This window comes from Neofelis nebulosa, chromosome 2 (assembly GCF_028018385.1).
Source record: "Neofelis nebulosa isolate mNeoNeb1 chromosome 2, mNeoNeb1.pri, whole genome shotgun sequence".
Classification (NCBI taxonomy): domain Eukaryota; kingdom Metazoa; phylum Chordata; class Mammalia; order Carnivora; family Felidae; genus Neofelis; species Neofelis nebulosa.
The window spans coordinates 82,042,896-82,068,856 of NC_080783.1; the positions used below are offsets into that span (position 1 = coordinate 82,042,896).

Consider the following 25,961-nt stretch of genomic DNA (forward strand, 5'->3'; position numbering starts at 1 on the left):
TCACTTGTCTGAAGAGAGAAAGCAGATGATATATGTATAAAAGTACAAAAATACACATGTATGCATATAAAATATATTATCCTATAGATAATGTTCACTGATATTTGCTTCTGTGGAAGCAATATTATTATTTATTAGTGGAAAAGTTGAATTTTATACAGTCTTTTCTAGTGGTGACTATGCATATTAATGAAAATCCAAGTATTATTTCCCACCTAATTTCAAATATACAAATCTGTTTGAAAATTGTTAATGGTCATTTGAAAGAATATATCATTTAGGGGTGTCTGGGTGACTCAGTTGTTGAGCATCTGACTCTTGATCTCAGCTCAGGTCTTGATATCAGGGTCATGAATTCAAACCTCATGTTGGGCTCCACAACTATATATAAATTATATACGGAGAAACTTCCTTCCTACAGCCAATATCCTTCTCCATTGAAGAGATCAACAAAGAACACTGTCTGCTAAGCCATTCGTGGTGACAGTGTTCAAGAGATTATTTTACTTTTTCATTTTGAAAAATGTTTATTTATTTTTGAGAGTGAGAGAGCAAGCGAGTGCACGTGAGTAGGGGGAGGGCAGAGAGAGAGAGGGAGACACAGAATCAGAAGCAGACTCCAGGCTCTGAGCTGTCAGCACAGAGCCTGACGCGGGGCTCGAACTCATGAACCGTGAGATCATGACCTGAGCCAAGTCAGATGCTTAAACTGAGCCACCCAGGCACCCCAAACAGAGTATTTTAACCAAGAACCATTTTGAGACTTCAGCAGAAAGCTAAAGCATTTTAAAGAAATGGAGAAAATTTCTGTCATTATGTACTACTCGTCCTCACCAAAGTAGTGAAGACTCTCTGGCTTATTCTAGGTATAAACCAAATATTCCAGAGCAGGCAAAGTTATTATAGGTGGAAAGAGGGACTTCGAATTGTCGCCCTGACCCTACAGTCATGAACCAGGACACAACCACTACTTACGGTCCAGAGGAGGCCTCACGTTGTAGAAGTTGATGTTCTTGGCCAATGCCCAGTTTTCTGACAAGATAAAGATCTGGACAACAGCTACAGCCAGAGCATGACGGAGGGGCAGCATTCTGACCTTGGTTATGGGAAAGTCCAAAACTCACATCTACAATGAAAAGAGAGACTGGTCGCATTTATCTGTATTTTGTTTGTCAGGAGGAGCAGGCTTTGCTTCCATTTGGGAAGCCTGATTGTTCAAATCTATCCAACCACCTACTTGTTCTATAGGGCCCGCACCTGTAAGCAAACTGCATTCTTTTTCACAGATGAAAGCTAAGTAATTACTGCCTTCTACTGGTCAGGCCTCTGCACTAGCCAGTTAAGCTCTAGCAGGACACCCAAAGGCCTTTCAGGCTCCGGAAGAACAAGGAACAGCATGGGCGTGGCCACACCCCATTCCCTCACTGCCTGAGGCTAGCCGGTGTACTTTGTGCTGAATCAGCCAATCACTTAACAAACAGGGTTCAGAGGCGCGTTCACCTGAAGTTACCGAACCACCTACCTGTCAAGTCCATACTGAGTAAACACTTGTGTTTGAGAAATTTTGCAACGCTTTCAAAACCTGGAAGAAACCTTAAGAGTCAGAGCACTAGGAAGGGCAGTGCATAAATGTACAACGAGTTTGGGAAATAGAGTCTCTGCTGGGCCCCAGAGCACAAAGACAATGCCATCCCCATCTGTGTCTGTCACACTGGGTGCAACAAGCTGCCAGGAGGTTCTAGAGAACACAGAGTAAGGGTTGTCTGAAATGCTGATGTGATGTTAGTCTTAGCCCACAAATACTGCTTCTGCTTCCAAAGAGGTGAAGTAGGGGGCGCCTGGGTGGCGCAGTCGGTTAAGCGTCCGACTTCAGCCAGGTCACGATCTCGCGGTCCGTGAGTTCGAGCCCCGCGTCAGGCTCTGGGCCGATGGCTCGGAGCCTGGAGCCTGTTTCCGATTCTGTGTCTCCCTCTCTCTCTGCCCCTCCCCCGTTCATGCTCTGTCTCTCTCTGTCCCAAAAAAAAAAAAAAAAAAAACGTTGAAAAAACCAAAGAGGTGAAGTAGGTTTGATACCCAGTGAAACAACAGACGTCCGCAGCGCACCGAGGAAGACAGTACATCTTAAGTCCCACTGGTTCTACCCTCTAGAAGCAGACCTGGTAGTAAGAAAATCTTCAGGAGACATGCTGAGAACATACAGGATCACCACAAACAGGTTCTCTTTGGCAATGGAGAGGTGTGGGAAGCAGAAAAGGATGTAACTTGGAGTCCAAAGACTTTGGTTCAGGTATTGGCTCTGCTATTTATTAGCTGTCTGACCTTGGGCAAGCTCTTTAAGCTCTATTAACCTCAATTTCCTCATCTGCAAAGTGGTTTAATAACACCCATTCTGCCCACACGTTTGGATAATTGTAAGCATCAAATATAGGCTCAGGTAGAATCACATAGGATTGTGAAAGTAACAGCACTTGTAATACAAGTCTGTGAAAATGCTAGAACCTTAGAGTTCAATAATATTGCCTGAACTCATTTTCTTCTTGCTGAATCAGCCGGTCTCTGTGGGTTTAGGAAATTTTTCAAAGAAGAAAAGTTTGATCTCTGCACATATGAGCATAATCCTTCACATGGATATTTTGTTTGAAGCCAGGATAATAATGCACAGAATCTAGGGATTTTACCTCCCCCTGTTGTGTTGTGAGTATATTGGTTTTGTGTGCATAGCTAATAATGCCTACCTACAAAGATGGAACTAGATAGCAGACAAAATATAGCCAACAGCATCCCCATCCCTATAGATGGCTTCTGCCACCAATTGAATATAGTCTCTAAGAAGTACTCAGTGTAAAGGAACCTGGAAGGTTTCAAAAGCCAATAGGGCTAAACCTCCTATACTGCATTTCAGCTCACGACAGAATGCGACCTACTGATATGTAAATACATATATAAAATTCTTTCCTGGTTCATTTTAGAAACCAAAATTGATCATTCACAGTTATTAGATTTCTAAATCTTATTTTTATGCTCTTTCTGAAGAAATGGACGTTTCTTATAGCTAACATTATTATTTCTTACAGACGAGTCATTATGCTGGTACAAATTCTCCTTCTCCTATTCCTTTCTCTAAGCTGGACTACTCTATATTCATTGTGAATCTGGAGCCAAGGAATGAAGACCCCTGCTTTACACCAGTGGAGAAACTTTGAGTAGGAGAGACTCATCCCTTTTTCACAAATCTCAAATTCATTGTGTTCCAATAGCACCCACATTCAAGTAATATGGAAATAATGTCTAAGATTATACATTTCAGAGTCCTATCGTCTACATTCAGTCCCTTTTCCATCACTAACAAATATGGGACCTCAGACAAATTGCTTCAACTTTCCAAGCCTCGGCTTGCCAATCTGTAGAAGAGGTACAATAACAGTCCCTACCTCAGAGTATAGAAGCACAGACTAAATGACATCATGTGTATGAAGCACTCAGCCGAGTGCTGGGCACATGGGCACATTCAGGTAGAGTACAGGCTCAAATACCTGCTTCTAAACCTACTCTCTTTGTAGACTGGTAAAAGTTCCTTGACCTCTCTGTACCACAACTTTTGCATCTATAAAATGGAAGTAATGATATTAATACCTACCTCATAGGGTTGTAGGAATTAGTTAATACACATAAAGCACTTATCTAATTAGCTGTGTTCGCCATTTTTGAATCCTCACTAGGTAGCATTCACTGTTAAGAACATATCTCCAAACAGGAATCACAAGTCAGAACCCCTGGTTTTCCTCATGTAATCTCTATGTGAGACAGAAGCTCATTTATTCATTCAAATGTCATTACTGACATGTAGTGCATAGAAAGAAATTGTTATTACTGGACCTCCAACACGGTCTTTGCTCTCATGAAGTGTGCATTTTAGAAGGAGAAGACAGACACTGACTATGGGGAAAATGTAATTTCAGATAGTCATGATTCTGAGATTAGTACAATAGAGAGATGTGTGGGTGAATAGGAGGACCTACTTTACATATACAGTGGACCCAGTATGAGAAGAAACCACCCAAGCAAAGAATCAAGGGAAAAGACACTAGGGTTTCAAGATAGGAAGAAGTGCATGTGCGGCGGGGGGGGGGGGGGGGGGGGGGGGGGCAGGAACAAAGTCAGAGGTGGTGGGACCAGATCATACAGGCACTTACTTACAGGCCATGGCAAGGATTTGGGATCTAACAAAACCAAGGAACTGTTTGGTTTTAGATTATCTGATTTTGAAAAAATGCTTGGTCTCTGCAGAGCAACAGGTCCCAAATCCCTAGCCTTATTTCTCACTCCCAGAATAAAGGGATGCCAATAACAGACAACATAGAGGAATTTAGGATTCACGAAGGTTTCTCTGAATAAAAGAGTGATTGGATGGCAGACGACTTTAAAACAACCAAATGAACAGCAAACCCAAGGATTAGATTTGTATTTTGTTTTTTCCATTCTTCAAAACAGGACTGTAGGGAAAGTGGCATCATTACCATTGTACAAGTGAGCTTAGGAGACAATGTGTGTAAAGACCCTAGCACACTGCCTGGAACACAGTAACCCCATCAAAACAACAGTGAAAAGTTGCCATATGGACTAGTATATTTTTATTTCCATTTTTAGCTAAAACAGCATAGCCTTATTGTATCAAAATTTGCCAGAACTGCAAAGGTTTTACCTATCAAATGAAACAAACAAACAAAACACTAAATAAAAATGTCTGCTATTTTCCAGAGCCGGCTTTATAATCTATTACCAATACTGCTTTCCCCTAAGTACCTATATCTATCTCTATCTATTCTGCAGTGGATAGGTTTGTGCTAACATGACTGTTTTATCTTTCACAACCAAAAGACATTAGGATAATGAAAAAGCAAATGACTAACTATGGTATCTGAAAGTTGTTTTACATTTAGAATCATTTCACGGAGACTCTGAACTAAAAATTATCTGCTGAGACTTTGCTGAGTAGGCTCTCACTGCAGTCTTTGTTGCAGAACAAGGTTACAGTAGAGCTTGTATTTTGCTCCAGAAGGAAAAAAAAGAAGTCTTTAAGATGAGTCAGACTAAACCATTCTGGTATTTTCTCCAGGACCATCACACAGAGCAGAGTTCTTCAGAGCGGGGAGGGGTGACTTGTAAGCTTGTTAGGGTTATTTGCAAAATATTGTGTCTATATAGATTTTTCCCCCTGGGCTGAGGATCTCAAAAGGAATCTGTTAAGGAATCTGTTAATCTTAACATAACAGTTAAGAACTGCTGCTTGCCATTTCAGAATACAACTGTCAGGATTTGGCTTCCTGTGACTTAGATGGTTTTATATTTGACACTAAGAAAGTTCCACATATACATTAGGTATCTGGTATACACTCAACTTCAAGGATGGCTCAAATCATTCCTCCCCAGCAAAGCACAATATTTTTATCCATTTTTCCCCACAGATGGTAGGCCTGGTCAGAAACCCCTCACCTGTGGTGCTGGTCTTCCATTTGGTTTATGATCCTCTCTTTGGCAAGTAGGATATGCTCCAGAATGCCAAAAGAAAGGGGTGCTTTCTGCAAAGGCAGATTCAACAGAGATGGGCAACTCTCAGGTACTCCAGAGAATGGCAGGTAGCCAGATGTGTACATTTGCAAAGCCCACCTGGCCTATTACTGCCCAGAGTAAAGGACCTACACGGCACTTGGTCCAGAAGCATGACTATTTCCCAGGTCTGAGTAATAATCAGCATCTTATCCTACATGTGGCATTTTCTGTCTCCACGGAAAATATGCAAAGATGATGGGGGTTTCAACAAGCAGCATGTCCTTGACATCATAAACACTCTTTTGGGGTAGGGAAATGACCTACATTATTTTTTAAACTATTTTTTAATTCCCTAGGTCTAGGCTCAGTGCATGGTAAATATCCAATAAATACTTTTTTTTTTAAATAGAACCAACATCTTAGCTATGATCTTAAGGAACTCTTTTCTTAACAAGACAAAGATTGTGGGGGCGCCTGGGTGGCGCAGTCGGTTAAGCGTCCGACTTCAGCCAGGTCACGATCTCACGGTCCGTGAGTTCGAGCCCCGCGTCAGGCTCTGGGCTGATGGCTCGGAGCCTGGAGCCTGTTTCCGATTCTGTGTCTCCCTCTCTCTCTGCCCCTCCCCCGTTCATGCTCTGTCTCTCTCTGTCCCAAAAATAAATAAAAAATGTTGAAAAAAAAAATTAAAAAAAAAAAAAAAAAAAAGACAAAGATTGTGGGCAGTAAGGAGTTGATGGAATGTCCAAAGATGAAGAAATGGTCTCAAAAGGAATGGACTCAAAGGGAGATCTGAAAAAGAAGAGACCAAACAATGTGGTAAATACTGGTACTTCCTGCACAGTTGCTAAAAATGAGTCAGCAAGCCAAGGCTAACTCCAACTGCCAATAAAACAAATGAAATGGATAATTTAGAGGAAGCAGCTCTACTAAGTCCAACATGCCCATCAACACTCATATTCACACTTTCCTGAAAGCATCACTTATCCCGCAGTAAGACACTTTAATGACAAACTTTAATAGGCCCGGTTTCCCTTGTAAAAAGAATAGAAGGCCAAGTGGAAATTCAAAATGAGTGCTGAAATTTTACTAAGAAGGACAAGAATAGATGAAAACACTCCTCTCAAAAGAAGAAATCTGCCCAAACCAAAAAACTTTATCACCTGCAACAAGGATTGTGTTACTTGCTTCTGGCTATTAGGCCAGGTTGGCCAATGGAGACACTGGTTCCTGTTACATTTAAGAACAGTGTTCATGGGATCTATGCCGAGACCCTGTTGTAGTTCCCTTCCTTGCAGGGGGACTGGGGTTTCAATTGCTAACCTACCTGGGCATCGAGAGCCCAGCTCCTACGCTGCAGCTTCTACCTTCTCTAACAGGTGTTCTATTTCTGGTACACAAAAAGTTCTATTGTCCTCCTAAGTTTAAATATGAATTTCCTTAGAGATATTTAATCTAGCTTTTTTAAGTGCCGGAAGCACAATACAAGAGAGAATTTTACCTTATACCCACCCAATCCATTATCTTCCTCTGAAAATACAAAATACCCACGGAGTACCATGGACTTTTTTCTTAACAACATTCACTAGGAAAAAGTAGGTTCATGATTCAACCACTCATACCAGCTTATCCAAATCTTGAAAATATTAGGATGATAAATCTTGCATTTATACCAGGTATTCTGCTAAGCACTCAGAAAACAATAAATAAGAGACACAATGTCTGTACTCACATACATTACTGGGGCCAAAAACTCAATTTGAGATGTGTCTGCCAAGGGTTAATACAATCATCTTAGAGAGGAGGAAAAACAATGGGCTTTAGATTCAGAAAGGGCACCCAGAAAAAAATTCTGGTTCTCCTTTTTGTTTTGTTTTACAGGATCAGCATTTTTTAAAAGTTGTTGTTTAAATTCCAGTTAGGTAACATACAACATAATAGTTTCAGCTGTACAACATAGTGATTCAACACTTCCATACAACACCCAGTGCTCATCACACCATCATCTATTTCACCCATACTTCACCTACCTCCATGCTGGTAACCATCAATTTGTTCTCTATAGTTAAGAGTCTGTTTCTTGGTTTATCTCTTTCCACCCCCACCTTCCCCCCGCTTTGCTCATTTGTTTTGTTTCTTAAATGCCACATATGAGTGAAATTATATGCTGTTTGTCTTTCTCTTATTTCAGTTAGCATAATACTCTCTAGCTCCATCTATGTCATTGCAAATGGCCAGATTTCATTCTTTTTTATGGCTGAGTAATATTCCTGTGTGTATGTATATAAAGAAGGAGATATAGAGATATATATGTATACACATATATATACACACACACACACACACATACACACCCCTCCAATCTTTATCCATTCATCAGTTGATGGACATGGAGGCTGTTGCTGTAATTTGGCTATTGTTGATAATGCTGCTATAAACACCAGTGTGCATGTATCCCTTCAAATCAGTATTTTTGTATCCTTTGGGTAAACACCTAGTAGTGCAATTGCTGGATTGTAGCAGAGTTCCATTTTTAACTTTTTGAGGAAGCTCCATACTGTTTTCTGGAGTGGCTGTACCAGTTTGCACGCACACCAACAGTGCAAGAAGGTTCTCCTTTCTCCACATCCTTGCCAATACTTGTTTCTTCTATTGTGGATTTTAGCCATTATAATAGGCGTGAGGTGATACCTCACTGTAGTTTTGACTTGCATTTTCCTAATGCTGAGTGACATTGAGCATCTTTCCATGTGTCTGTTGGCCATCTGTATAGTCTTCTTTGAAAAAAATGTCTACTCATGTCTTTGGTCCATTTTTAAGCTGGATTATTTGTTTTTGGGTGTTGAGTTTTATAAATTCTTTATAGATTTTGGGTACTAACCCTTTATCAGATATGTCATTTGCAAATATCTTCTCCCATTCCACAGGCTGCCTTCTAGTTTTGTTGACTGTTCCCTTCACTGTGCAGAAGCTTTTTATTTTGATGCTTTTTTTTTTTTTTTGAAGTTTGCTTTTGTTTCCCTTGCCTCAGGAGACACATCTAGAAAGAAGGTGCTACAGCTGACGTCAAAGAAGTTGCCTGTGTTCTCATTTAGTATTTTTATGCTTTCAGGTCTCACATTTAGGTCGTTAATCCATTTTGAACTTATTTTTGTGTATAGTGTAAGAACATGGTCCAGTTTTCCCAACACCATTTGCTGAAGAGACTCTTTTTCCCATTGGATATTCTTTCCTGATTTGCCAAAGATTAATTGACCATATAGTTGTGGGTTCATTTCTGGGTTTTCTATTCAGTTCCATTGATCTATGTTTCTATTTTTACACCAGTACCATACCGCATTATTACAGCTTTGTATTATAACTTAAAGTCTCAACTGTGATGCCTCCAGTTTGCTTTTCTTTTTCAAGGTTGCTTTGGTTATTTGGGGTCTTCTGTGCTTCCACACAAATTTTAGGATTGTCTTTTCTAGCTCTGTGAAAAATGCTGATGGTATTTTGATAGGATTTTGATAGATATTTTGATAGGATTGTATTCAATGTGTACATTGTTTTGGGTAGTACAGACATTTTAACAATATTTGTTCTTCCAATCCATGAGCATGGAATGTCTTTTCATTTCTTAGTGTCATCTTCAATTTCTTATGAAAAGTACAAATTGTTTCTACATTTACTAGCCACATAACCCCATTTGTCAATAAGATAAGTGAGGCTTAGAGCCATGTAGATAAATTTCTTAAGCTGTTGTGGGGATTGGGTATAATTACATAAAGTACCTTTCACTTAGATGGCATTAAAGAAATGTTAAGTGTCTGCTTCCCCTCATGTATCTTCCTTCCCAGTTCTTCAGATATCATTAGCAGGAGAACAGAGATAAGATCAAGAGATATAACTGTCCAACTCCATTCCATACTAGCTGGACCAAATCTGGTAAATAGTGTTGAGTTCTATGCACTAATTTCTAAACGGGATTCAGGAATTATCTTTCTTGCAACCAAATGAAAAGTTGGAATGAATGACGGACAAGTTTCCTTCCCCTTCTAGGATTTTATGATTTCTATGGAAGGATATTAATGAAGAATTCCAGTTATACCATAAAAAGTCATATGTAATACAGTATTCCCATATTTCAGATCCCTGCTATAATGTTTACAAGGATAACTTTAAAAATCTCATCATAGGATCAAAACTTCACAGAAATGAATATTTCATTTCTAAGCATAAGGCTGTACATTTTGTAGTGCTAAAGATGGTTTTTTCTACTATATACAACCTGACAAAATAATATCTAAAAACAGTGCTAACATTAAAATATTGTTATTATGGAAATCAACCTTAAAACTAATCATGAGTTAATATGGGGCAATAAGTGTTCAATGGGTAAAAAATAGTCTAATCAATTTTAAAGGCAACTTTCTAAATGTGATTCAAATGTTAAGGAAAAAAAAACTAAAAAAACCCTTCCCAAGTAATAGCTTTTCAGCTGCATTTTTGTCAAAGACACAAGTTTACATCTTTTTTGAGAAGGCTTTGATGACACTAGAGGAGAAGGTTAAGAACTCCACATGAACAAGATTAAAAAGCTTAGATGATTGGGAATTGGAAAATGTACTCCTTTTAAAAAGAATCCTCCTAATAAATATATGCTAACTGATTAAATTTGAGAGTATCCTTCACATAGGTGAAATAATTGTTGCCCAGTTTGTACCCACAAATGATTTTTAGGAGGCTTATGCCAAGTCATTTCGATGTTAAGGCTCTCAAAATACAGAGTAAAAACCCTGAGAGAGGAAAGATCTGAACCACTAAACTTCCATGTATGGTGTTCCTCTGCTGTGCATTACATTTCACTTTGTACCTTTCAGGCGTTAAGGGAGATGCATATGGGACACATATTCTCATTATTTGATAAAAGGAAACTCTTCCTGGTATTTAATTCTCAAACTAATGGGCGCTATGTGTTATACAGAGAGAACCAAACAACATATGGATAATGCCTGAAATTTGTTTCAAAGAGCTGCAGAGGCATCCTTCAATTGGCCATTTCTTTAAAAAAAAAAAAAAAAAAAAAAAAAAAAGCCAAGGGCATATATTAATTCTATAGAGGTATTTCTGCTATCAGGGAGGCAAATGAGAGAGATTATTTTCTTTTCCATGGAAGCAGGGGGTCTTTAAATTTGAGAGAAAGATACAAGTGGACTGAAGTTCTGCAGGAAAGCTGTAGGCGCACAGGTGTTTGGTACTGTTAACGAGCAATTCCACTGGCAGAACTACATAGACATAAACCAAGCAGCAACAAAGGCTGGGCATGGAAGACATTGTTTTTATGTTCCATATCCTTGCTTGCTTTGCCGAACCCATTTCTTTTAATAACCAATCAAAGCTCTCATAATAGAAATCTAGGCTGGAATGTCCAACAGCTGGCTAAGAATCCATTATTCTACATTTGTTGAGTGGAGGAATGTTTCATGCCGAGCATGCATTCTCTAATATGTGGCATACACAACTCAACTGAGAAAATTTAGCTTTCAGGGTCAGCATACAGGCGATGGCTAGGACTTTTGACTTCATTTAGTCTCAGCTGACATAAAAAAGGGACCATAAAAATAAAGCGTTCATACAGATGTCCTTCTCATTTGAACCTCTCTGTATAAATTCTAACATAAGAGAATGTCTATACCAAAACAGAAATCTTCAGCAATAAATTCATTTGGATATGTGTGCATGCATATATGCACACCCACATACATACATGTACATATGTGCTTCTACACAAACATAGATCTATTTTATTGAATGACTTGACTGTTTAAGTGCTAATTATGTGCCAGGTTGTAAAAGTGTCCCTAGAACTCTGTATAAAAGACTATATTGCCAATCATGTCAGCTGTTTCCAGGACCCATATTGTTATCTTTCAGTTGGGAGATCTTCAGGATATAGAATTGTTACTATACATTTGGCTTGTCATCTTTCTTCTGTGTTAGGGCTTAATGTCACTGACCATTGTTTATAGAGCTCCCACTAGCTCAACTTTATTCTCGATTCTACAGCTAAAAATATATCACACAAGTAAAGGACATGTTCGTGGGTTTCATTCTGAAAACAGGAGGGCATTTAAAAAAACAACAATAAACTATGTGCTTTGGCAAAAGACTATCATGCTGACTTTTGCATAGTCACAAAATTCAGGACAGATTATTCAAAGAACTCTCTGGAAGCTGACAAGCTTATAAAAGCAATCCTAATAAAAAATTTCTGCATTCTGCATATATAACAAAGTTACAGCATGTCACTTGCTCTATAAATTGTCACTATTACCGCTTGGAGCAGAAGGAAATGTACATATATAAAGATATATATGTGCATAATTTCATATTCCCAGAGGAAACTGAAAAATTATGTGCATTAAATAGTGTTTTAATTGCAACAAGAAAAACTGCATTTAAGCAGTGGTTCATAATCCCACAAGGATAAAGTCAAGTGTAAATGCTGTCTAGTATAATGGGGGAAGAATGGCCTTTGTAGGCACGCAGGCCTGGGTGCAAGTTCTGATTCTGTCACTTGTTTGATCTACTCTAACAAACCCCTCTATTTCTCTGAGACTGTTTCCCTCTCAGTAAAATAGAGATATTAAATATCTGTTTTGCAGAAAGTCATGAAAATTGAAGGAAAAGAAATAAGTCCCTACCCATTGCTGTTTTTGTCAAATTATTAAATCAGTTGGAAAGCTAAAAGTAGAAATTTAAGGTTGGTTCTTCTATGGATTACACACTGGAAAATATTAAGATCATGCAACACCTACTCAACACTGAAATTCAATACACGTTTTACAGCTATCAAATTCTATGATTGTCTGAGCATATATGAGAGAAGTTTGTAAAATTCCCCTGAAGAACAATTTTAGGAAAACTACCCTAGAACACACGTGGCACAATGGGCCTAAGTTGAGCATTTCATTTGTCTGTTTTCTGATAAATCTGTATTCTTTGTGCTTACATAAGATGCAATGGTTCTTACAAAGTCTGCTTTAAAAAGCAACAAGTTCTGTGCTCTCACATGCATCCTTACCCATACGGACAACTCCTCTTTAAAGGCCTAGTTCCAATATTTCTCATTCATTTAACCTTACCGTGTCTGTTCCAGACCATGGGTTAGACTCTGCTCTGAAAAAAGCTTGGGTTTGTCTGGGCACATAAGACCATATCCTTTCTTGCTTAGCACTGGGTTGGGCACAACAAGTTTTAGTCCTTACTTGTAAATAAGCTAAAAGTTTCTAAAGGTCTCACACAACTGTAGGCATTACCAATAAAAATAAATTGAAAAAAGAAAAAAAAGCGGTGTCTGGGTGGCTCAGTGGGTTAAGCGTCCGACTTCAGTTCAGGTCATGATCTCACGGTTCGTGAGTCTGAGCTGCACGTTGGGTTCTGTGCTGACAGCTCAGCCTGGAGCAGGTTTCAGATTCTGTGTCTCCCTCTCTCTCTGCACCGCACCCCCCCCCACTAGTGCTCTCTCAGAAATAAACATTAAAATTTTTTTTTAAAGTTTTCATTTTCTCTACCAATAGAACTTCCATTTCAATTGTTTGTGTAGATTTTAGGTTAACCATGTGGAGATTGTAAGAACTCTATTTTCAGCAACTGAAGGTCTACCCAACTACAACCTAGTCTATATACATGTTGTTCAACACACACTATGTCAGGCTTTAAAAATGCTATGACCATCTTCCCAAGCTATCCTCACAGGATGGAAGGGAAGTGAACCCTGCCGGGTTTCACCTTTTGCCCCTTGAGACCCAACCTCCATCCCTCTCCATGCTGCTCTGTGCCTTGGGAAGCCAAGTTATGAAGACCACTCACAGTTTTTTGTTTTTTTTTTTCCCATGGGCTTCTAATTTGGTTTGGCTAATGGCAGAAACTGGGAGGTTGGAGAATGGGAAGAGACTGAGACTGGGGTACCTGTTCCCTGACTCACTCCCTGCCTGGTTATTATCACATCCCTCAGTTCCTGTCAGGTGGCCAACTCCAGAGCTACCTTCTCCTGGGTTCTGACAGCCATTCTCTCTCCTTGTCCTATAAGCCTACATAACAGAAATAACTCTTCTCTGTTGCTAACTCTGGCGTCTGGTACTATCTCCTGCTGGTTTTCCCAAAGCTAGCCATACCATTATAAATAACGTCCTATCAATTCACCGGACTGAATATACCCTTGAATGTGCCATCTGCCTGCCTGGTGTCTGACTGAGGCTTGAATCTAGTCTTAAAATACCAAGAGTCACTTTGGACCAAAGTATCATGGCTTATTGTTATAGCAGACTTATAGTAGGAACAGCTGTAGTGAATAAACAGTACTGCTTTACTAGGAGAACATAAGAGCGAATATTACTGTTGGCTTATAGTAAAGCAACAATTGAATTTATGCTATAAACCAATCGAGGTAAGAACAAAGGCTTTCGAAAGAAAATGGGAATATTAAATAGATAAATCTAGCTGAAGAATATGTTACAATCTCATGCAAATATCACAAACCCATCAAAATTCAGCTTTTTCTGCTCCTACCATCACTGAAGAATATCATTAAACAAACAGAGGGATAGGGGCACTTGTGTGGCTCAGTCCGTTAAGCGTCCTCCTCTTGAGTTCAGCCCAGGTCATGTTCTCATGGTTTGCGGGCTCAAGCCTGGAGCTGTTAGCCCAGAGCCCCCTCGGGATTCTTTCTCTCTGCCCCTCCCCTGCTCAAGTGTGTGTATGCAGGCTCTCAGAAATGAATTTTTTAAAAAATTTAAAAAATAAGTAAGCAGAGGATAGGCAAAATTCTTGAACTTCAATCAAGAAGCTGAGAAAAAAGAACACACGTTGTCATGGACACAGTACTGAAGCCCACTGAAGCCTTAGAACATTCAGGTTTCAGTATAGTACCTCCTATTGCATTGTAGCACCTGTAAATATCTACACAGAAATGTAAGTGTACTTGAGTATAATAAATCCACTATAAACTGGAATCCCATATTAATGTAATGGTGCTTTGCCCTATAGTCTCCTTCCTAAGATCTTACATTTTGAGAAACAACACTAATTTTTACGTGACTATGTTTTCTTGAAATGCCCCCTTTGGTTAGGCATCTGGTAATGTCTCATCTTCTGTGGTACCAAACCTTCCTACTGGAATAATGTTCCTGGTAGCCTCGTTTGCCCAGAAAAGCCCTTTACTTCACCTCCCAAGGTTACTCATACCCACCTTTCTTAATTTTCTTTCCCCCTCCTTCTCTTCCATTCCCTCCTACCCTCAACTCAAGGACAACTGAAAGAGGGTGGAGGAAAAGTTCAGCTCAAAATGTACACGGAGATCTCATCCATATTCTGTACCAATTTCCAGACCATAAAACTCCTTACTGGCAGAGAAAGTGTTCTGTGATAATGCCTAAAATAGTCCCTTTTACCTTGTACTTAAAGCACACCTTGAATGTAGATTTTAAAACAGTGGCATGCAACAACAAAGTCAAAAAGGCCAAAAAAGGGAGTCTTTTCTAGTTCCCTTTTGTTAGTGGATCCAAAGACTCCCTTCACTGAAAGCATCTTAAGGGGAAGACTAGCTTAGGGATGTGGTAAGGATAGCACCTGAAAAGTGAAGAACTGAGTAAGCACCCATGACCCTACTTACTACTCAGTACACCGGAACATGGAGCCCACTGTAATTGATGCTGAGCTCACACTATTGGTGGCAGATTATTTCTAGTCCAGAGTTGCAGTTCTGGGTTTTTGTTCGCCACTGTGGGTAATAACCACTCTAGCAGTAAGTACAGTGCCTGCATTTCAGGTTTATCACTCCTTGGTAACCCCCCCACACACACAATGCACACAGCACCCACTATGACTGCCTCATACTGTTCGCACAGGGCAGACAGCTAATAGGTGTTGAATAAATGCTTGACTAAGGTTGACTTCACACATTCATTCAATTTGCAAAGTCCATATCCTTGACGCTGAGGCAGACCGATTTCCACTTACCCTCTAGTGTCAGGGTTTGGGCAGCAGGCTGCTACCCCAAGTCATGGCTGTGCAGACTCAAATTAGCACACTATACCACATGACTGATTGTCAAAGAACTTTCCCATCGAAAACTAATTAATCTTCCCCATACATCCCTGTGAAAGGTAGGTTCCCTATGCTCATCTGCAGGTTATAAAGAGGAAACTGGAGATGAGAAGGTCATGGGCTGTGCCAAAGGCTATTAAGGGTGTCTGCTGGGGAATGAAGTCATAAAGCAGTGATCCAGGTTCAGTATCTATACCCACTCCAAACCTAGGCCTTTTCCCCATGTTTTGACCATCTTAACATTCTCTGGGCTTTTATGAGGGTATAGACAGAGTATAGCAGATATGTGCATTTCAAAGGGGGGAGAAATTATGATTTGACCCTACTAAATACTTTGGATGTATTTCCAAGGAGAATTCCTAGTAATGTTTTTATTTTTGAGAGAGAGTGCAAGTTGGGGAGGGGCAGAGAAAGAGACACACACAGAGTCCGAAGCAGGCTCCAAACTCTGAGCTGCCATCACAGAGCCCAATGCAGGGCCTGAACCTACAAACAGTGAGATCACGGCCTGAGCCGAAGTCAGATACCTAACCGACTGAGCTACCCAGGCGCCCCCCAAGGAGCACTCGTATTAGAAGTCCTCGCTCTCAGATCTTTTTCAGCAAAAAAATCTTGTTAGGTAGATTTAGTACTGTCTCCTGGAAAGAAGGCTGAGAAGTATCATCTTCACTGCCCTTCCTGAGATATGCATGGGGGGTGGGGAAGGGGGGGGGTTCACCCTTGCACCCACAGAGACACAAGTCTATGCACAGACTGCCCACAGAGTCCAGACCTGTGAACTGCCCAGAGCAGAATGACAGCATGGGCTCCTTGCCACACTTCACCCGGGCTGTTGCTGTGCGACAGATTTCAAGTCTCTGATCAGTTCCCCGGATCACGAATACAGCAAATATTTCCACCTTCTCTATTATCAGCCTTCCGACTTTGCCAAAGAGAACCAGGATTGGCTATTTAAAAGGGCAAAGCAAGCTTCAACCACGAGACCCATGTCCTTTTTCCTCCGTGGGTTCCTCTTCCTCGTCCCACCTTCTAGCTGAGGACCTGCCCTGAGTTTCATGCTCTTATGTAATTACTATTTACCTTCCTATAGTGTGTTAATAGTACTACTCTCCTTGGGGACCGCCTTCACTCGCACAATTCCCATTCCTTGTCAACTTCTAAATCAAGTCTATCCCTGACCTGAGGAGGTTGGGTTACCAACTATAATTTTCTCCCATTTTTATAGAGCATGACTTGGAGTAGATGACTATTTCATTTAGGGAATAACTACTCTGGATAGACATTAAAACATTCTCTATTGCTATAGTAATTAAAACAGCATAGTATTTGCACATGAGTAGTTAGACAAATGGAACAGCAAATCCAGAAATACACTCAAATACACATGGGAATCTGTTATTATCTGTTATTATCCTAATTTCTCTAATGTGCTTAAAATTTTCCATAATAAAATTTTCTTAAGGTACCAGAACAAAATATGAGTGACTTCCTTGGAGGGGGGAAAGGCCTTTCCATTTGTAATTCAAAACTCAGAAAGTATAAAATTAAAGTTTGATACATTCAATTACATTAAATAAGTTATGTGTGACCAAAAGATAGTATGAATCGAGAAACAAGTAACAACCTGGAAAAAATTTTTTTTCAACTTATGTCACAGACAAAACAATGGATAATCTCGCTAATATGGAAAGAGCTACTAGAAATCAATAAGAAAATTATCAGCAATCTAACAGAAAAATAAGCAAAGAACATTAACAGCCTTTTCATAGAAAAATAAACAAAATGGTCTTTAAACACCAGGAGAAAAGTTAAGCATCTTTTCAAATAGGAGAAATGAGAACCAAAAGTATACTTTAAACTTTCAGATTTTGACTAGTCTCATATAAAAATGTATTCTAATTCTGTGTTTTAAGGAGACCATGGGAAACCAGTTATTTGCATACATTGATTGTGGAAAGATGACCCCTTAGAAACAATTTGGTAACATTATTAAACTTTTAAATGTATTTACCCTTTACCCAAAATCTCACTTCTTGGAATTTCTTCAAAAGATGGCTTGTACACATGCACAATGATACACTGTCATCAGAGTCATAGCAGCACTATAATAGCAAAGGATTGGAAACAATCTGTGTCCATCAAAAAGAGTGTGTATGTGTGTGTGTGTGTGCGCGTTTAAAACTCTACATACACAATGGAATAGAACACAGCAAAGACGTTCCCTGTATGATGCTGTGAAAAAGCCCTAGGATACAGATTATATATACATATATATCTGAATGGAGAAAGATATAGAGATATGAATATCACGTTATTTTTGTGTGTTGGAGAGAAAACAATAAAAATTACTATATGGGGGTGCCTGCGTGGCTCAGTTCGTTAAGCATCAGACTCTTGATCTCAGCCCAGGTCATGATCTCATGGGTTTATGAGGTTGAGCCCCACGTCAGCCTCTGTGCTGACAGCATGGATCCTGCTTGGGATTCTCTGTCTCCGTTTCTCTCTGCCCCTCCCCTGCTCATGTGCTCGCCCTTGTGGGTGCACGCTCTCTCTCTCAAAAATAGATAAATAAACTTAAAGAATTACCATATGCATTTACTTATATATGCATAAATACACTCAGTAACAATATACAGGAAACTAATAGGAGCAATGAACTGTAGGTGAAGCAACAGGGTAAAAAATAGTATAAGGGGTGCCTGGGTGGTTCAGTCAGTTAAGTGCCCACCTTCGGCTTGGGTCATGATCTCACGGTTCATGGGTTTGAGACCCACATCGGGCTCTGCAAGTGCAGAGCCTGCTTCAGATCCTCTGTCTCCCTCTCTGTCCCTCCCCCACTCGAGCTGTCTAAAATAAATAAACATTAAAAAAAATAGCAAGAGGGAGCAAAAGTAGGAAGAAGACTTCTCAGAGTATACCCCATTTTATTGGTTTGGTTTTTTTACCCACATAAATCATAAAAGACTCAAAATTTAAATTCAAACAAAGAGTTCTTTTGGCTCTATAGTTTATGATTGAGTACCTACCATCTAGTTAAAGCTCAATAGTTCTACTGGACCAGGGGCTTGGAAAAGCCAAAGATGAGATGACACAAAATAGCATTTTTTATTTGGCTTTGAAGTGTATCATGTGATGGTAGGGATGTGGACATCAGAGAATTCACCAACCTGATTACATTTTACAGATTTCATCAGTAAAGTCTCCCCGAGACCTTAGTAAGAACACGGTCACAGTGATCTGTAAGAACAGAAAAAAATAGGTAAGATAGATAAACATGTAGAAAGCACTGCCTTCCTGCAGAAGAGAAACATGCTATCCATTTGAGTATGTTGTGGTTGTTGAGTATAAGCAACACATCTTCTGCACGATAGTCCAATAGGGGCTAATGTTTCCATCTCCAAAGTCCATTTCTATTTTGCCCCTACTCCAGACCCTAGATTCCATGTTTAGAATGATTTAGCTAAACCATATGTAGAAGATAGTTACCCATCTTTAAGATTAAAAACATACAATTGCCATGAAAAGTATCTGACCCACACAAGATAACTAAATTATTAACATGATATATAATTTTGACAAACGCAAAACAAAATGTTTTTATATACTTATTAGCCCAGGTTGTTTGGCTGCCCGTAAGTGAACAATTTCTGTTAGGTTCCTTGAAATATTAGAAATAGCTCATCCCCATGACTCCGTTAGAGGTTCTGAGATTCCAGATTTCAGGCTTTCAAGTAGAAAAGAGGCAGCAGCCTGGGAACCCTTTCTCTCAGTCCCTAGCATCAAGTCTTCATGGTAAGAGGGGGCTATGACTCGCTTCCATAGGAAAGGAAGCAATGGTTCCTTGTGCACCTAAAGCAAGGGGCAGATTCCTGCTCTTTGGCTGAGTGACAAGCTAAATATTTTTCTATACCTGGTCTATTTCTCAGGATTTCCATTTCCTTACACGTAATCAAGCGTTAAAAGTTAGTGCAAGCATTGGACAAGTCACTTAACCTCCTTGTGCCTCAGTTTCCTCATTGTAAAAAGGAGATAAACAATAATGACCTCAAGTGAGTGACTTAATATGTCTCAAACACTTAGAATAATGTCTGGAAGATAGTATGAACTTACGAACTCAAATATTAGCTATCCACCTGTAACATCTTAGAGGTGAGTGTGAAACTCTCTCTTTAGAGCCAGGGCTACCTCCTGAGAAGTTATAGAACACATCCCCTGCCACCATTTCCTTAGACTAATTAGCTGCACTACAAATGGAAATTACTTTCATAACTTAAGCTTTACTAGTATCGAATGATTTACATAATCCTGTAGCTAGGAGGTCCCAGAACTGCATTCCTTTCTTTGGCAAATTTGTATACCTTCCTCCAAAGGTAGTATTTGTTCATCACGTCTGGTGTAAGAAATGACTTCAGGCTAGGGTTAGGTGGAGAATGCCAATCCCTTTCCCCTCCCTCTGTGCAAAAGCTTGAAACCCCAGGGACCAGAGGAAGACACTGCCCACAGATAAGGGCAGAACCAAGTAGCCCATGGCTTGTTGGTTCAGAAGAGACCCCCCAAGTGGGGCCTACTTACATATGAGAGAGAGGTATTGCACCTCTGAGCCTCTGCCCTCCATCACAAGGGGATACTAAATTGTCACACTCTGGAAGCAAATGGAAGAGTATTTATCATCAGTAGTTTAAATGTGTGCTTCTCTCACTCCTACACAATCCAAACAGGACAGCAAAAGAACTGGGAATCCGCACCTAGGAAGAGACCATCTAGAATGTTACAAAAACGCTCCCCAAATCATTTGGTCTTAGGGAAAAAAATGGAATCAAACTCTGTGTCCCTGATGGGCAAAGGGAGAAGGAACATTTTCCTGGCTAAAAGTTTCAAAAGTACACCTTTGCCACACTTGAAATTTTCACCCATTATTTCCTTATAGTCATTTAAAATGCACATTAATTTCATCAATAACCTAACTTAAACACTCTAAATGGACTTACTACATTTATTTAGTTATTCAATCAATATTTATGGAGCACCTTGGTTCACAGCCATTGCATCAGTGCTTAAAATAAAGTTCCTTCTCTCAGAGAGCCGATTTTCCAGCGACTGGCTGGTTTTCTCCATGTGTCCCCCTGCAGGATGACTTCCTTTTCCAAGCTGACATCTGTTGAAGGCTATGGGTGTCAGGTACCTATAACACCATTAGTTCATTTAGTTCTTACAACATCCCTGTAAGGTGGGCACTGTTGTCCTCCCCACTTGACAATGAATTTAAAGTTTAAAGAGAGGATAAGTAACTTGCTCAAGACTACAAAGTCAGTCATAGATAGAATTTAAATTGGGCTCCAATTCCAAACGCCTCCATTTCGGTCCCCACCCTAGAGTACTTTCAAAACTTCTCAAAGACAGCTTGCTATGATGGATTTCTGGTTTGAAATTGGTCTCCTTCTGCATTTTCCCTGTTTGGTATGCTAGGATTCTTCTCTTTTTCTGTACAATGCCTTTCTAGCATCTAGAAAACGATCATTTAACGTTGTTTTTTTTTTTTTTTTTTTATTTATTTTTGAGACAGAGAGAGACAGAGCATGAACGGGGGAGGAGCAGAGAGAGAGGGAGACACAGAATCAGAAGCAGGCTCCAGGCTCTGAGCCATCAGCCCAGAGCCCGACGCGGGGCTCGAACTCACGGACCACGAGATCGTGACCTGAGCTGAAGTCGGCCGCTTAACCGACTGAGCCACCCAGGCGCCCCGAAAACGATCATTTAAAAGCAAGGGTATCAAGTCATGGGACCATGGCGGAGCAGGCTAAGAAATAACAGCCAATTATACATAAATATTTAAATATATGCACTACACTCCACTTAGTGCATTATTCAGATTCTGGGCTAACACAAAAAGGTTTCCAGAACTTACCAGCTGCTTCCTTTTGTGATCTCAATGATTCTCACCCAAACAAGACTCAAAGGACCCATTTGCCAAATCAGCTTCCTCGTATTTACACCTTGTCATTGATGTCATTCTCCTTTTCTGCCAACCCTAAACTGACTAGAGAGGAGAATTTGAATTCTCTCTCTCAAATTGTTTCCTTTCTCTTTCCCCAAACCTTGCATTTTTTTCTTCCCCTAAAACTCCCTAAGCCCAAGGCAGAGTCCAGTGAAGTGAGTGTGATTAAGCAAATTAAGAACCGGCCCAGGGAGCTGCTCTAATTGCTCTAATCAGGGGTACTTTCCTGGTCCTGCTCATGGGAGGCCTGGCTGGCCTAGAACATTCACTGTCTGTCTGTGGGTGGCATGTCAGCAGATGGCAATCACTGCTGCTATTTTTCCAGGTTAATATGAGATTAAGTTTGGGGCTTTGGACCCTAATTATTCTTCTCAGTGATTTCGTTTAATTGGTCTACCGAAAAACACTTGGCTAATCCCTGAATGCCACACAAGCCCATGCAGCCATTTGGACCAGGTGGTCAGATTCTTCAATGGGGAGAAGAACGTGGGCACAAAGGGAGGGGGTCCTATCTCCCTCTCTTACCAAATTCAAGCTCCCTGAAGGCAGGCCTAGTCTAGTCTTTCATCTCCAGCAATGGGCTTGGCACAGAGCAGGGCTCCAAATGTTTGCTGACTATTGTGAAATGAAGAAAGGAGATGTGAAAGGCACATTTTAAGGAGCATTTTATGAGACAATGGATTTAACAAGGGGGAAAAAAAAACTTGCACAGGGGATATGCACGTTATATAGTACACTTAGAATGTAGAGAAGACATGGCCAGTTCTCAGGACATACTTTACAGCAACATCTGATTTCTGACCATTAACCCCAAACAGTTAAAGGTTCAAGTCTATATAAGAGATAGAGGTTGATATACAGAAGTATCAAACTGACATCAAATCAGGAGCTTCCGTGAGGAGAAAGCAGTGGCAAGAATAATCAATATTCCAATGAGCTTGATTTGGCTATGAAATCCTTCAAGGAAAATTCCAGAACCGCAGGAATCTAATAGCTAAATGAGGGCTACTAGGTGGTTGTATATTTAAATATTGCTACCCCTGCTTAGGCTTTTTGCTTAACTTTCTATAGCTTTTGGCAATGGTAGCTCATGAAGGACAGTTGGGAGAGCTGTCATAAGAATTCCTTTAGGCCTGGGTTCACTGGGCCTGCAGGACAAATCTAAGAAAATGTGGCAATGTTCTGCAGCTGCAGCATGGTCACATAATGTATTCCTCACTTATCTGGCCTCCTTTCATGTGGGTAATTACGTTGAGTATTGGATTAGAAGTGTTATGTTTTGACTTAATCAATCCACATTTATTTTGGAGGTTTTTCTTAGCTGAGAAAGTAGTCATCAAATAAACTTTTAAAATGGAAAATTCATACATATATATATACACACATATCTGCAGATATGTGTATCTCAAAAATATATACACATTTAAAATTCATTTTAGTCATTTTTATTTCATTTTATTTTTTTATGCATTTAATAAGCATTCTTGAACACCTACTGTGCACCATATGAGGAACCAGAAATAAAAATTTAAGACATGGTCCATGCTCTAAAGTGGTTTGAATAGAGTGATGAAGGCAGTCCGTGTACAAACAGCAAACATGCACCAGTTGCTATGGAAACAATGGATTATACACTGTTACTAACTCTACCACCATCACTTTTCTAAAATGCTAGTGATTCCTATAGCTTGTAGTAGGTAGGGAAGCGTATTATTTATGCTGAAACCACGCAGGAAGGATGCCAGAAATAAGCAAATCTGAAAAGAACAGATCTAACACATTTAGTTTGGCCAAGTAGAGGAAATGCCTCAGGAAAAATGTTTCCTCTTTAAAAAAAAAAAAAAAAAAGCAGCCTGGGTAAGACTTTCCACAGATATCCCCAGAATAAATGAAAGGGTGCACTTAGGTTTGCAGCCTATTATGTTGATGCTCTGTTTCCATATCCTAAACTAGGGATTGGATAGCCTGGTACTTTGAGGATTTCCAACACTTAATAGTTCCCATGTCCCCAATTCTTGGCTCAGAAATTTCACCTGCCAGGGGCACCCGGGTTTTTCAGTCAATTAAGAACCCAACTTCAGCTCAGGTCATGATCTCATGGTTCATGGGTTCGAGCCCCACGCCGGGCTGTGTGCTGACAGCTCAGAGCCTGGAGCCTGCTTCTGATTCTGTGTCTCCCCCTCTCTCTCTGCCCCTCCTGCACTCACACTCTATCTCTTGCTCTCTCTCTCAAAAATGAATAAACATTCAAAAAAGAAACAAAAAGAAATTTCACCAGCCAACAAGTTCATTTCTTCCAGAAGCATCAGGTACACACTAAGTCAAGTTTGGAGGCAGGGAAATCAAGTTTTACTGATCACCAGCTTACCCATTTCAAATTAAATCTCCAGTGTAGTGAAAGGTATCCCGCATTCTCCTGCCCCCTGAGAGTTTATACCAGCATGTTCACCTTATCTTCCTGAAGTTATTCCAGTTATTTAAAAAAAAAATGGTATCTTCCCTGATGATTCAAAGTGAAGTAATTTTCACTTCCATGAAGAAGTATTCGCCCTCCACTTACTAAGACACTAACAGCACTCACTCTTCTATTTCGGAGACACAGCCTCCTCAGTGAATCCTGGTGCAGTTCTGACAGCCCAGGTGGCATCCTCACTCACTGGAAATTTCTCCTTATTCGTTGTGAGCATGCAGAGTTGTTTTTTTTTTGTTTTTTTTTTGTTTGTTTGTTTGTTTTTTTAGTGTTTTATTTTTGAGACAGAGACAGACAGAGCATGAGCAGGGGAGGGGCAGAGAGAGGGGGAGACACAGAATCCGAAGCAGGCTCCAGGCTCCAAACTGTCAGAACAGAGTCCGACGCGGGGCTCAAACCCACAAACCGTGAGATCACGACCTGAGCCGAAGTCGGACGCTCAACTGACTGAGCCACCCAGGCGTCCCAAGCATGCCAAGTTTTTAAAAGGCTATGCTGACTAAGGACTGACTGCCAGCCTCATTATGACTGGTCCCAGAACAGAGTTCTACCTTCAGTTAATCTTCAAAAGAGTATCTCACCCAGATAACTTATTTACCCTGCTTCTAAGATCTTCCACACCCATTTTAAATCTTTAGAATTTCAGTCTTGTTTTGGGAGGATGCCAGAATTTCAAGTATCCTCTGATAATTAAGTGACCTCTTCTGCCAGCACCCAAAAATGATTGGCTCTTGGAATTTTGACCTCCAATATTTTCCATTTAACAAATCCACACGAACTACCTAATATGTGATCAGCACTGTGATAACCACTGTAAAGTTGCACTGGAATTAAATTTTAAGTTTAAGAAAAATCTTTGACCTAAAGAACTGGCCAGACTAGATATCACACATGAAATGACTGCAGTGAGTACAGGGTCAAGTGCTATAGGAGGAGACAGTAAGGAATAATAATACCCTACTATTAAAAAAAAAATAACAATACCCTACTATTATTTAAGAACAAAAATGAAAAATGAAGAGTCCCTAATTAGATAAAGCACATTCACCTATAATTCTTTTTTTGATTGTTACAACTGCATGGTGAGGTAGGCAAAGGAGATATTAACCCCATTTTACAGATGAGGTAACTGAGACCCAAAGAGGTCAAGGGGGTTGGCCAAGGACATCTTGCGAATAAGTGGGAGAATTCCAGGATTGTAGTTCTAGTGTGGTCTCCCTGTTGTGTGGTTTTGCTGCCACACCATGCTGCCACCTTGCTGAGTACCATGGGAGGGAGAAGACGGAGCATGGAAGGACCAGAAGGGTGAGCTATAGGCAACAGAAAGGATGAAGGGTCTTTATGGGGAAAACAAGACAGACAGAGATGGGCAAAGAGCATGACCACAGGTTTGGAGGCAGAGACTGGGGGAAATAATGACTTACCAAAATAGAATGTATATTAAAACGAAGTGGGGAATAGGGTTTGAGAGGAAATTAAATAATCATGGAACTTTCAGAAAGTTGGTATCATGAGCTGAGTTTTGGTCTTTCAAACAATGCGGTTATTTTGGCGGGGAGACTGACATGATCAATGCAGAGGTTGAGAAAGTTGATATACTTTTTGTATAGTACAGGGTTGGGGGGGGTGCGGCAAAGAGTCTGGGTTTCTGGAATCCAGGCGGGGGTGGGGGAAGGGCTAGCATCGTGAAATGTTGACGTGGGTATACTTCACAGAATTCATCGCCCACGTTCATTTGCACATCACTGAACAACAGCAAAGCTAAAAATACTCTGGTTACAAGCAACAGGGTATATAAAAGAGAAGAATGGTGCTTTCAAGTTTATGATGGATTAAGCCATTTTAGGTTGGTTGACTTAA

General features: G+C 40.2%; 1 protein-coding gene across 9 annotated transcripts in view; it reads right to left on the bottom strand.

The window, feature by feature from the left end:
• Positions 1-25,961, bottom strand: part of LYPD6B (LY6/PLAUR domain containing 6B) — a 185,804-nt gene that overhangs the window by 11,304 nt on the left and 148,539 nt on the right. For 4 of the 9 annotated variants that reach the window (XM_058715331.1, XM_058715334.1, XM_058715332.1 and 1 more), the window contains 2 exons: positions 18,804-18,873; positions 976-1,126 (listed from right to left, as the gene is read on the bottom strand). In XM_058715331.1, coding sequence (XP_058571314.1) covers positions 976-1,090 — 115 coding nt within the window. In that variant the 5' untranslated portion in view covers positions 1,091-1,126; positions 18,804-18,873. Of the gene's footprint in view, positions 1-975; positions 1,127-18,803; positions 18,874-20,208; positions 20,234-21,541; positions 21,566-25,961 lie in introns of those variants that run through there. The other 5 variants (XM_058715340.1, XM_058715341.1, XM_058715338.1 and 2 more) reach the window with 3 other exon arrangements.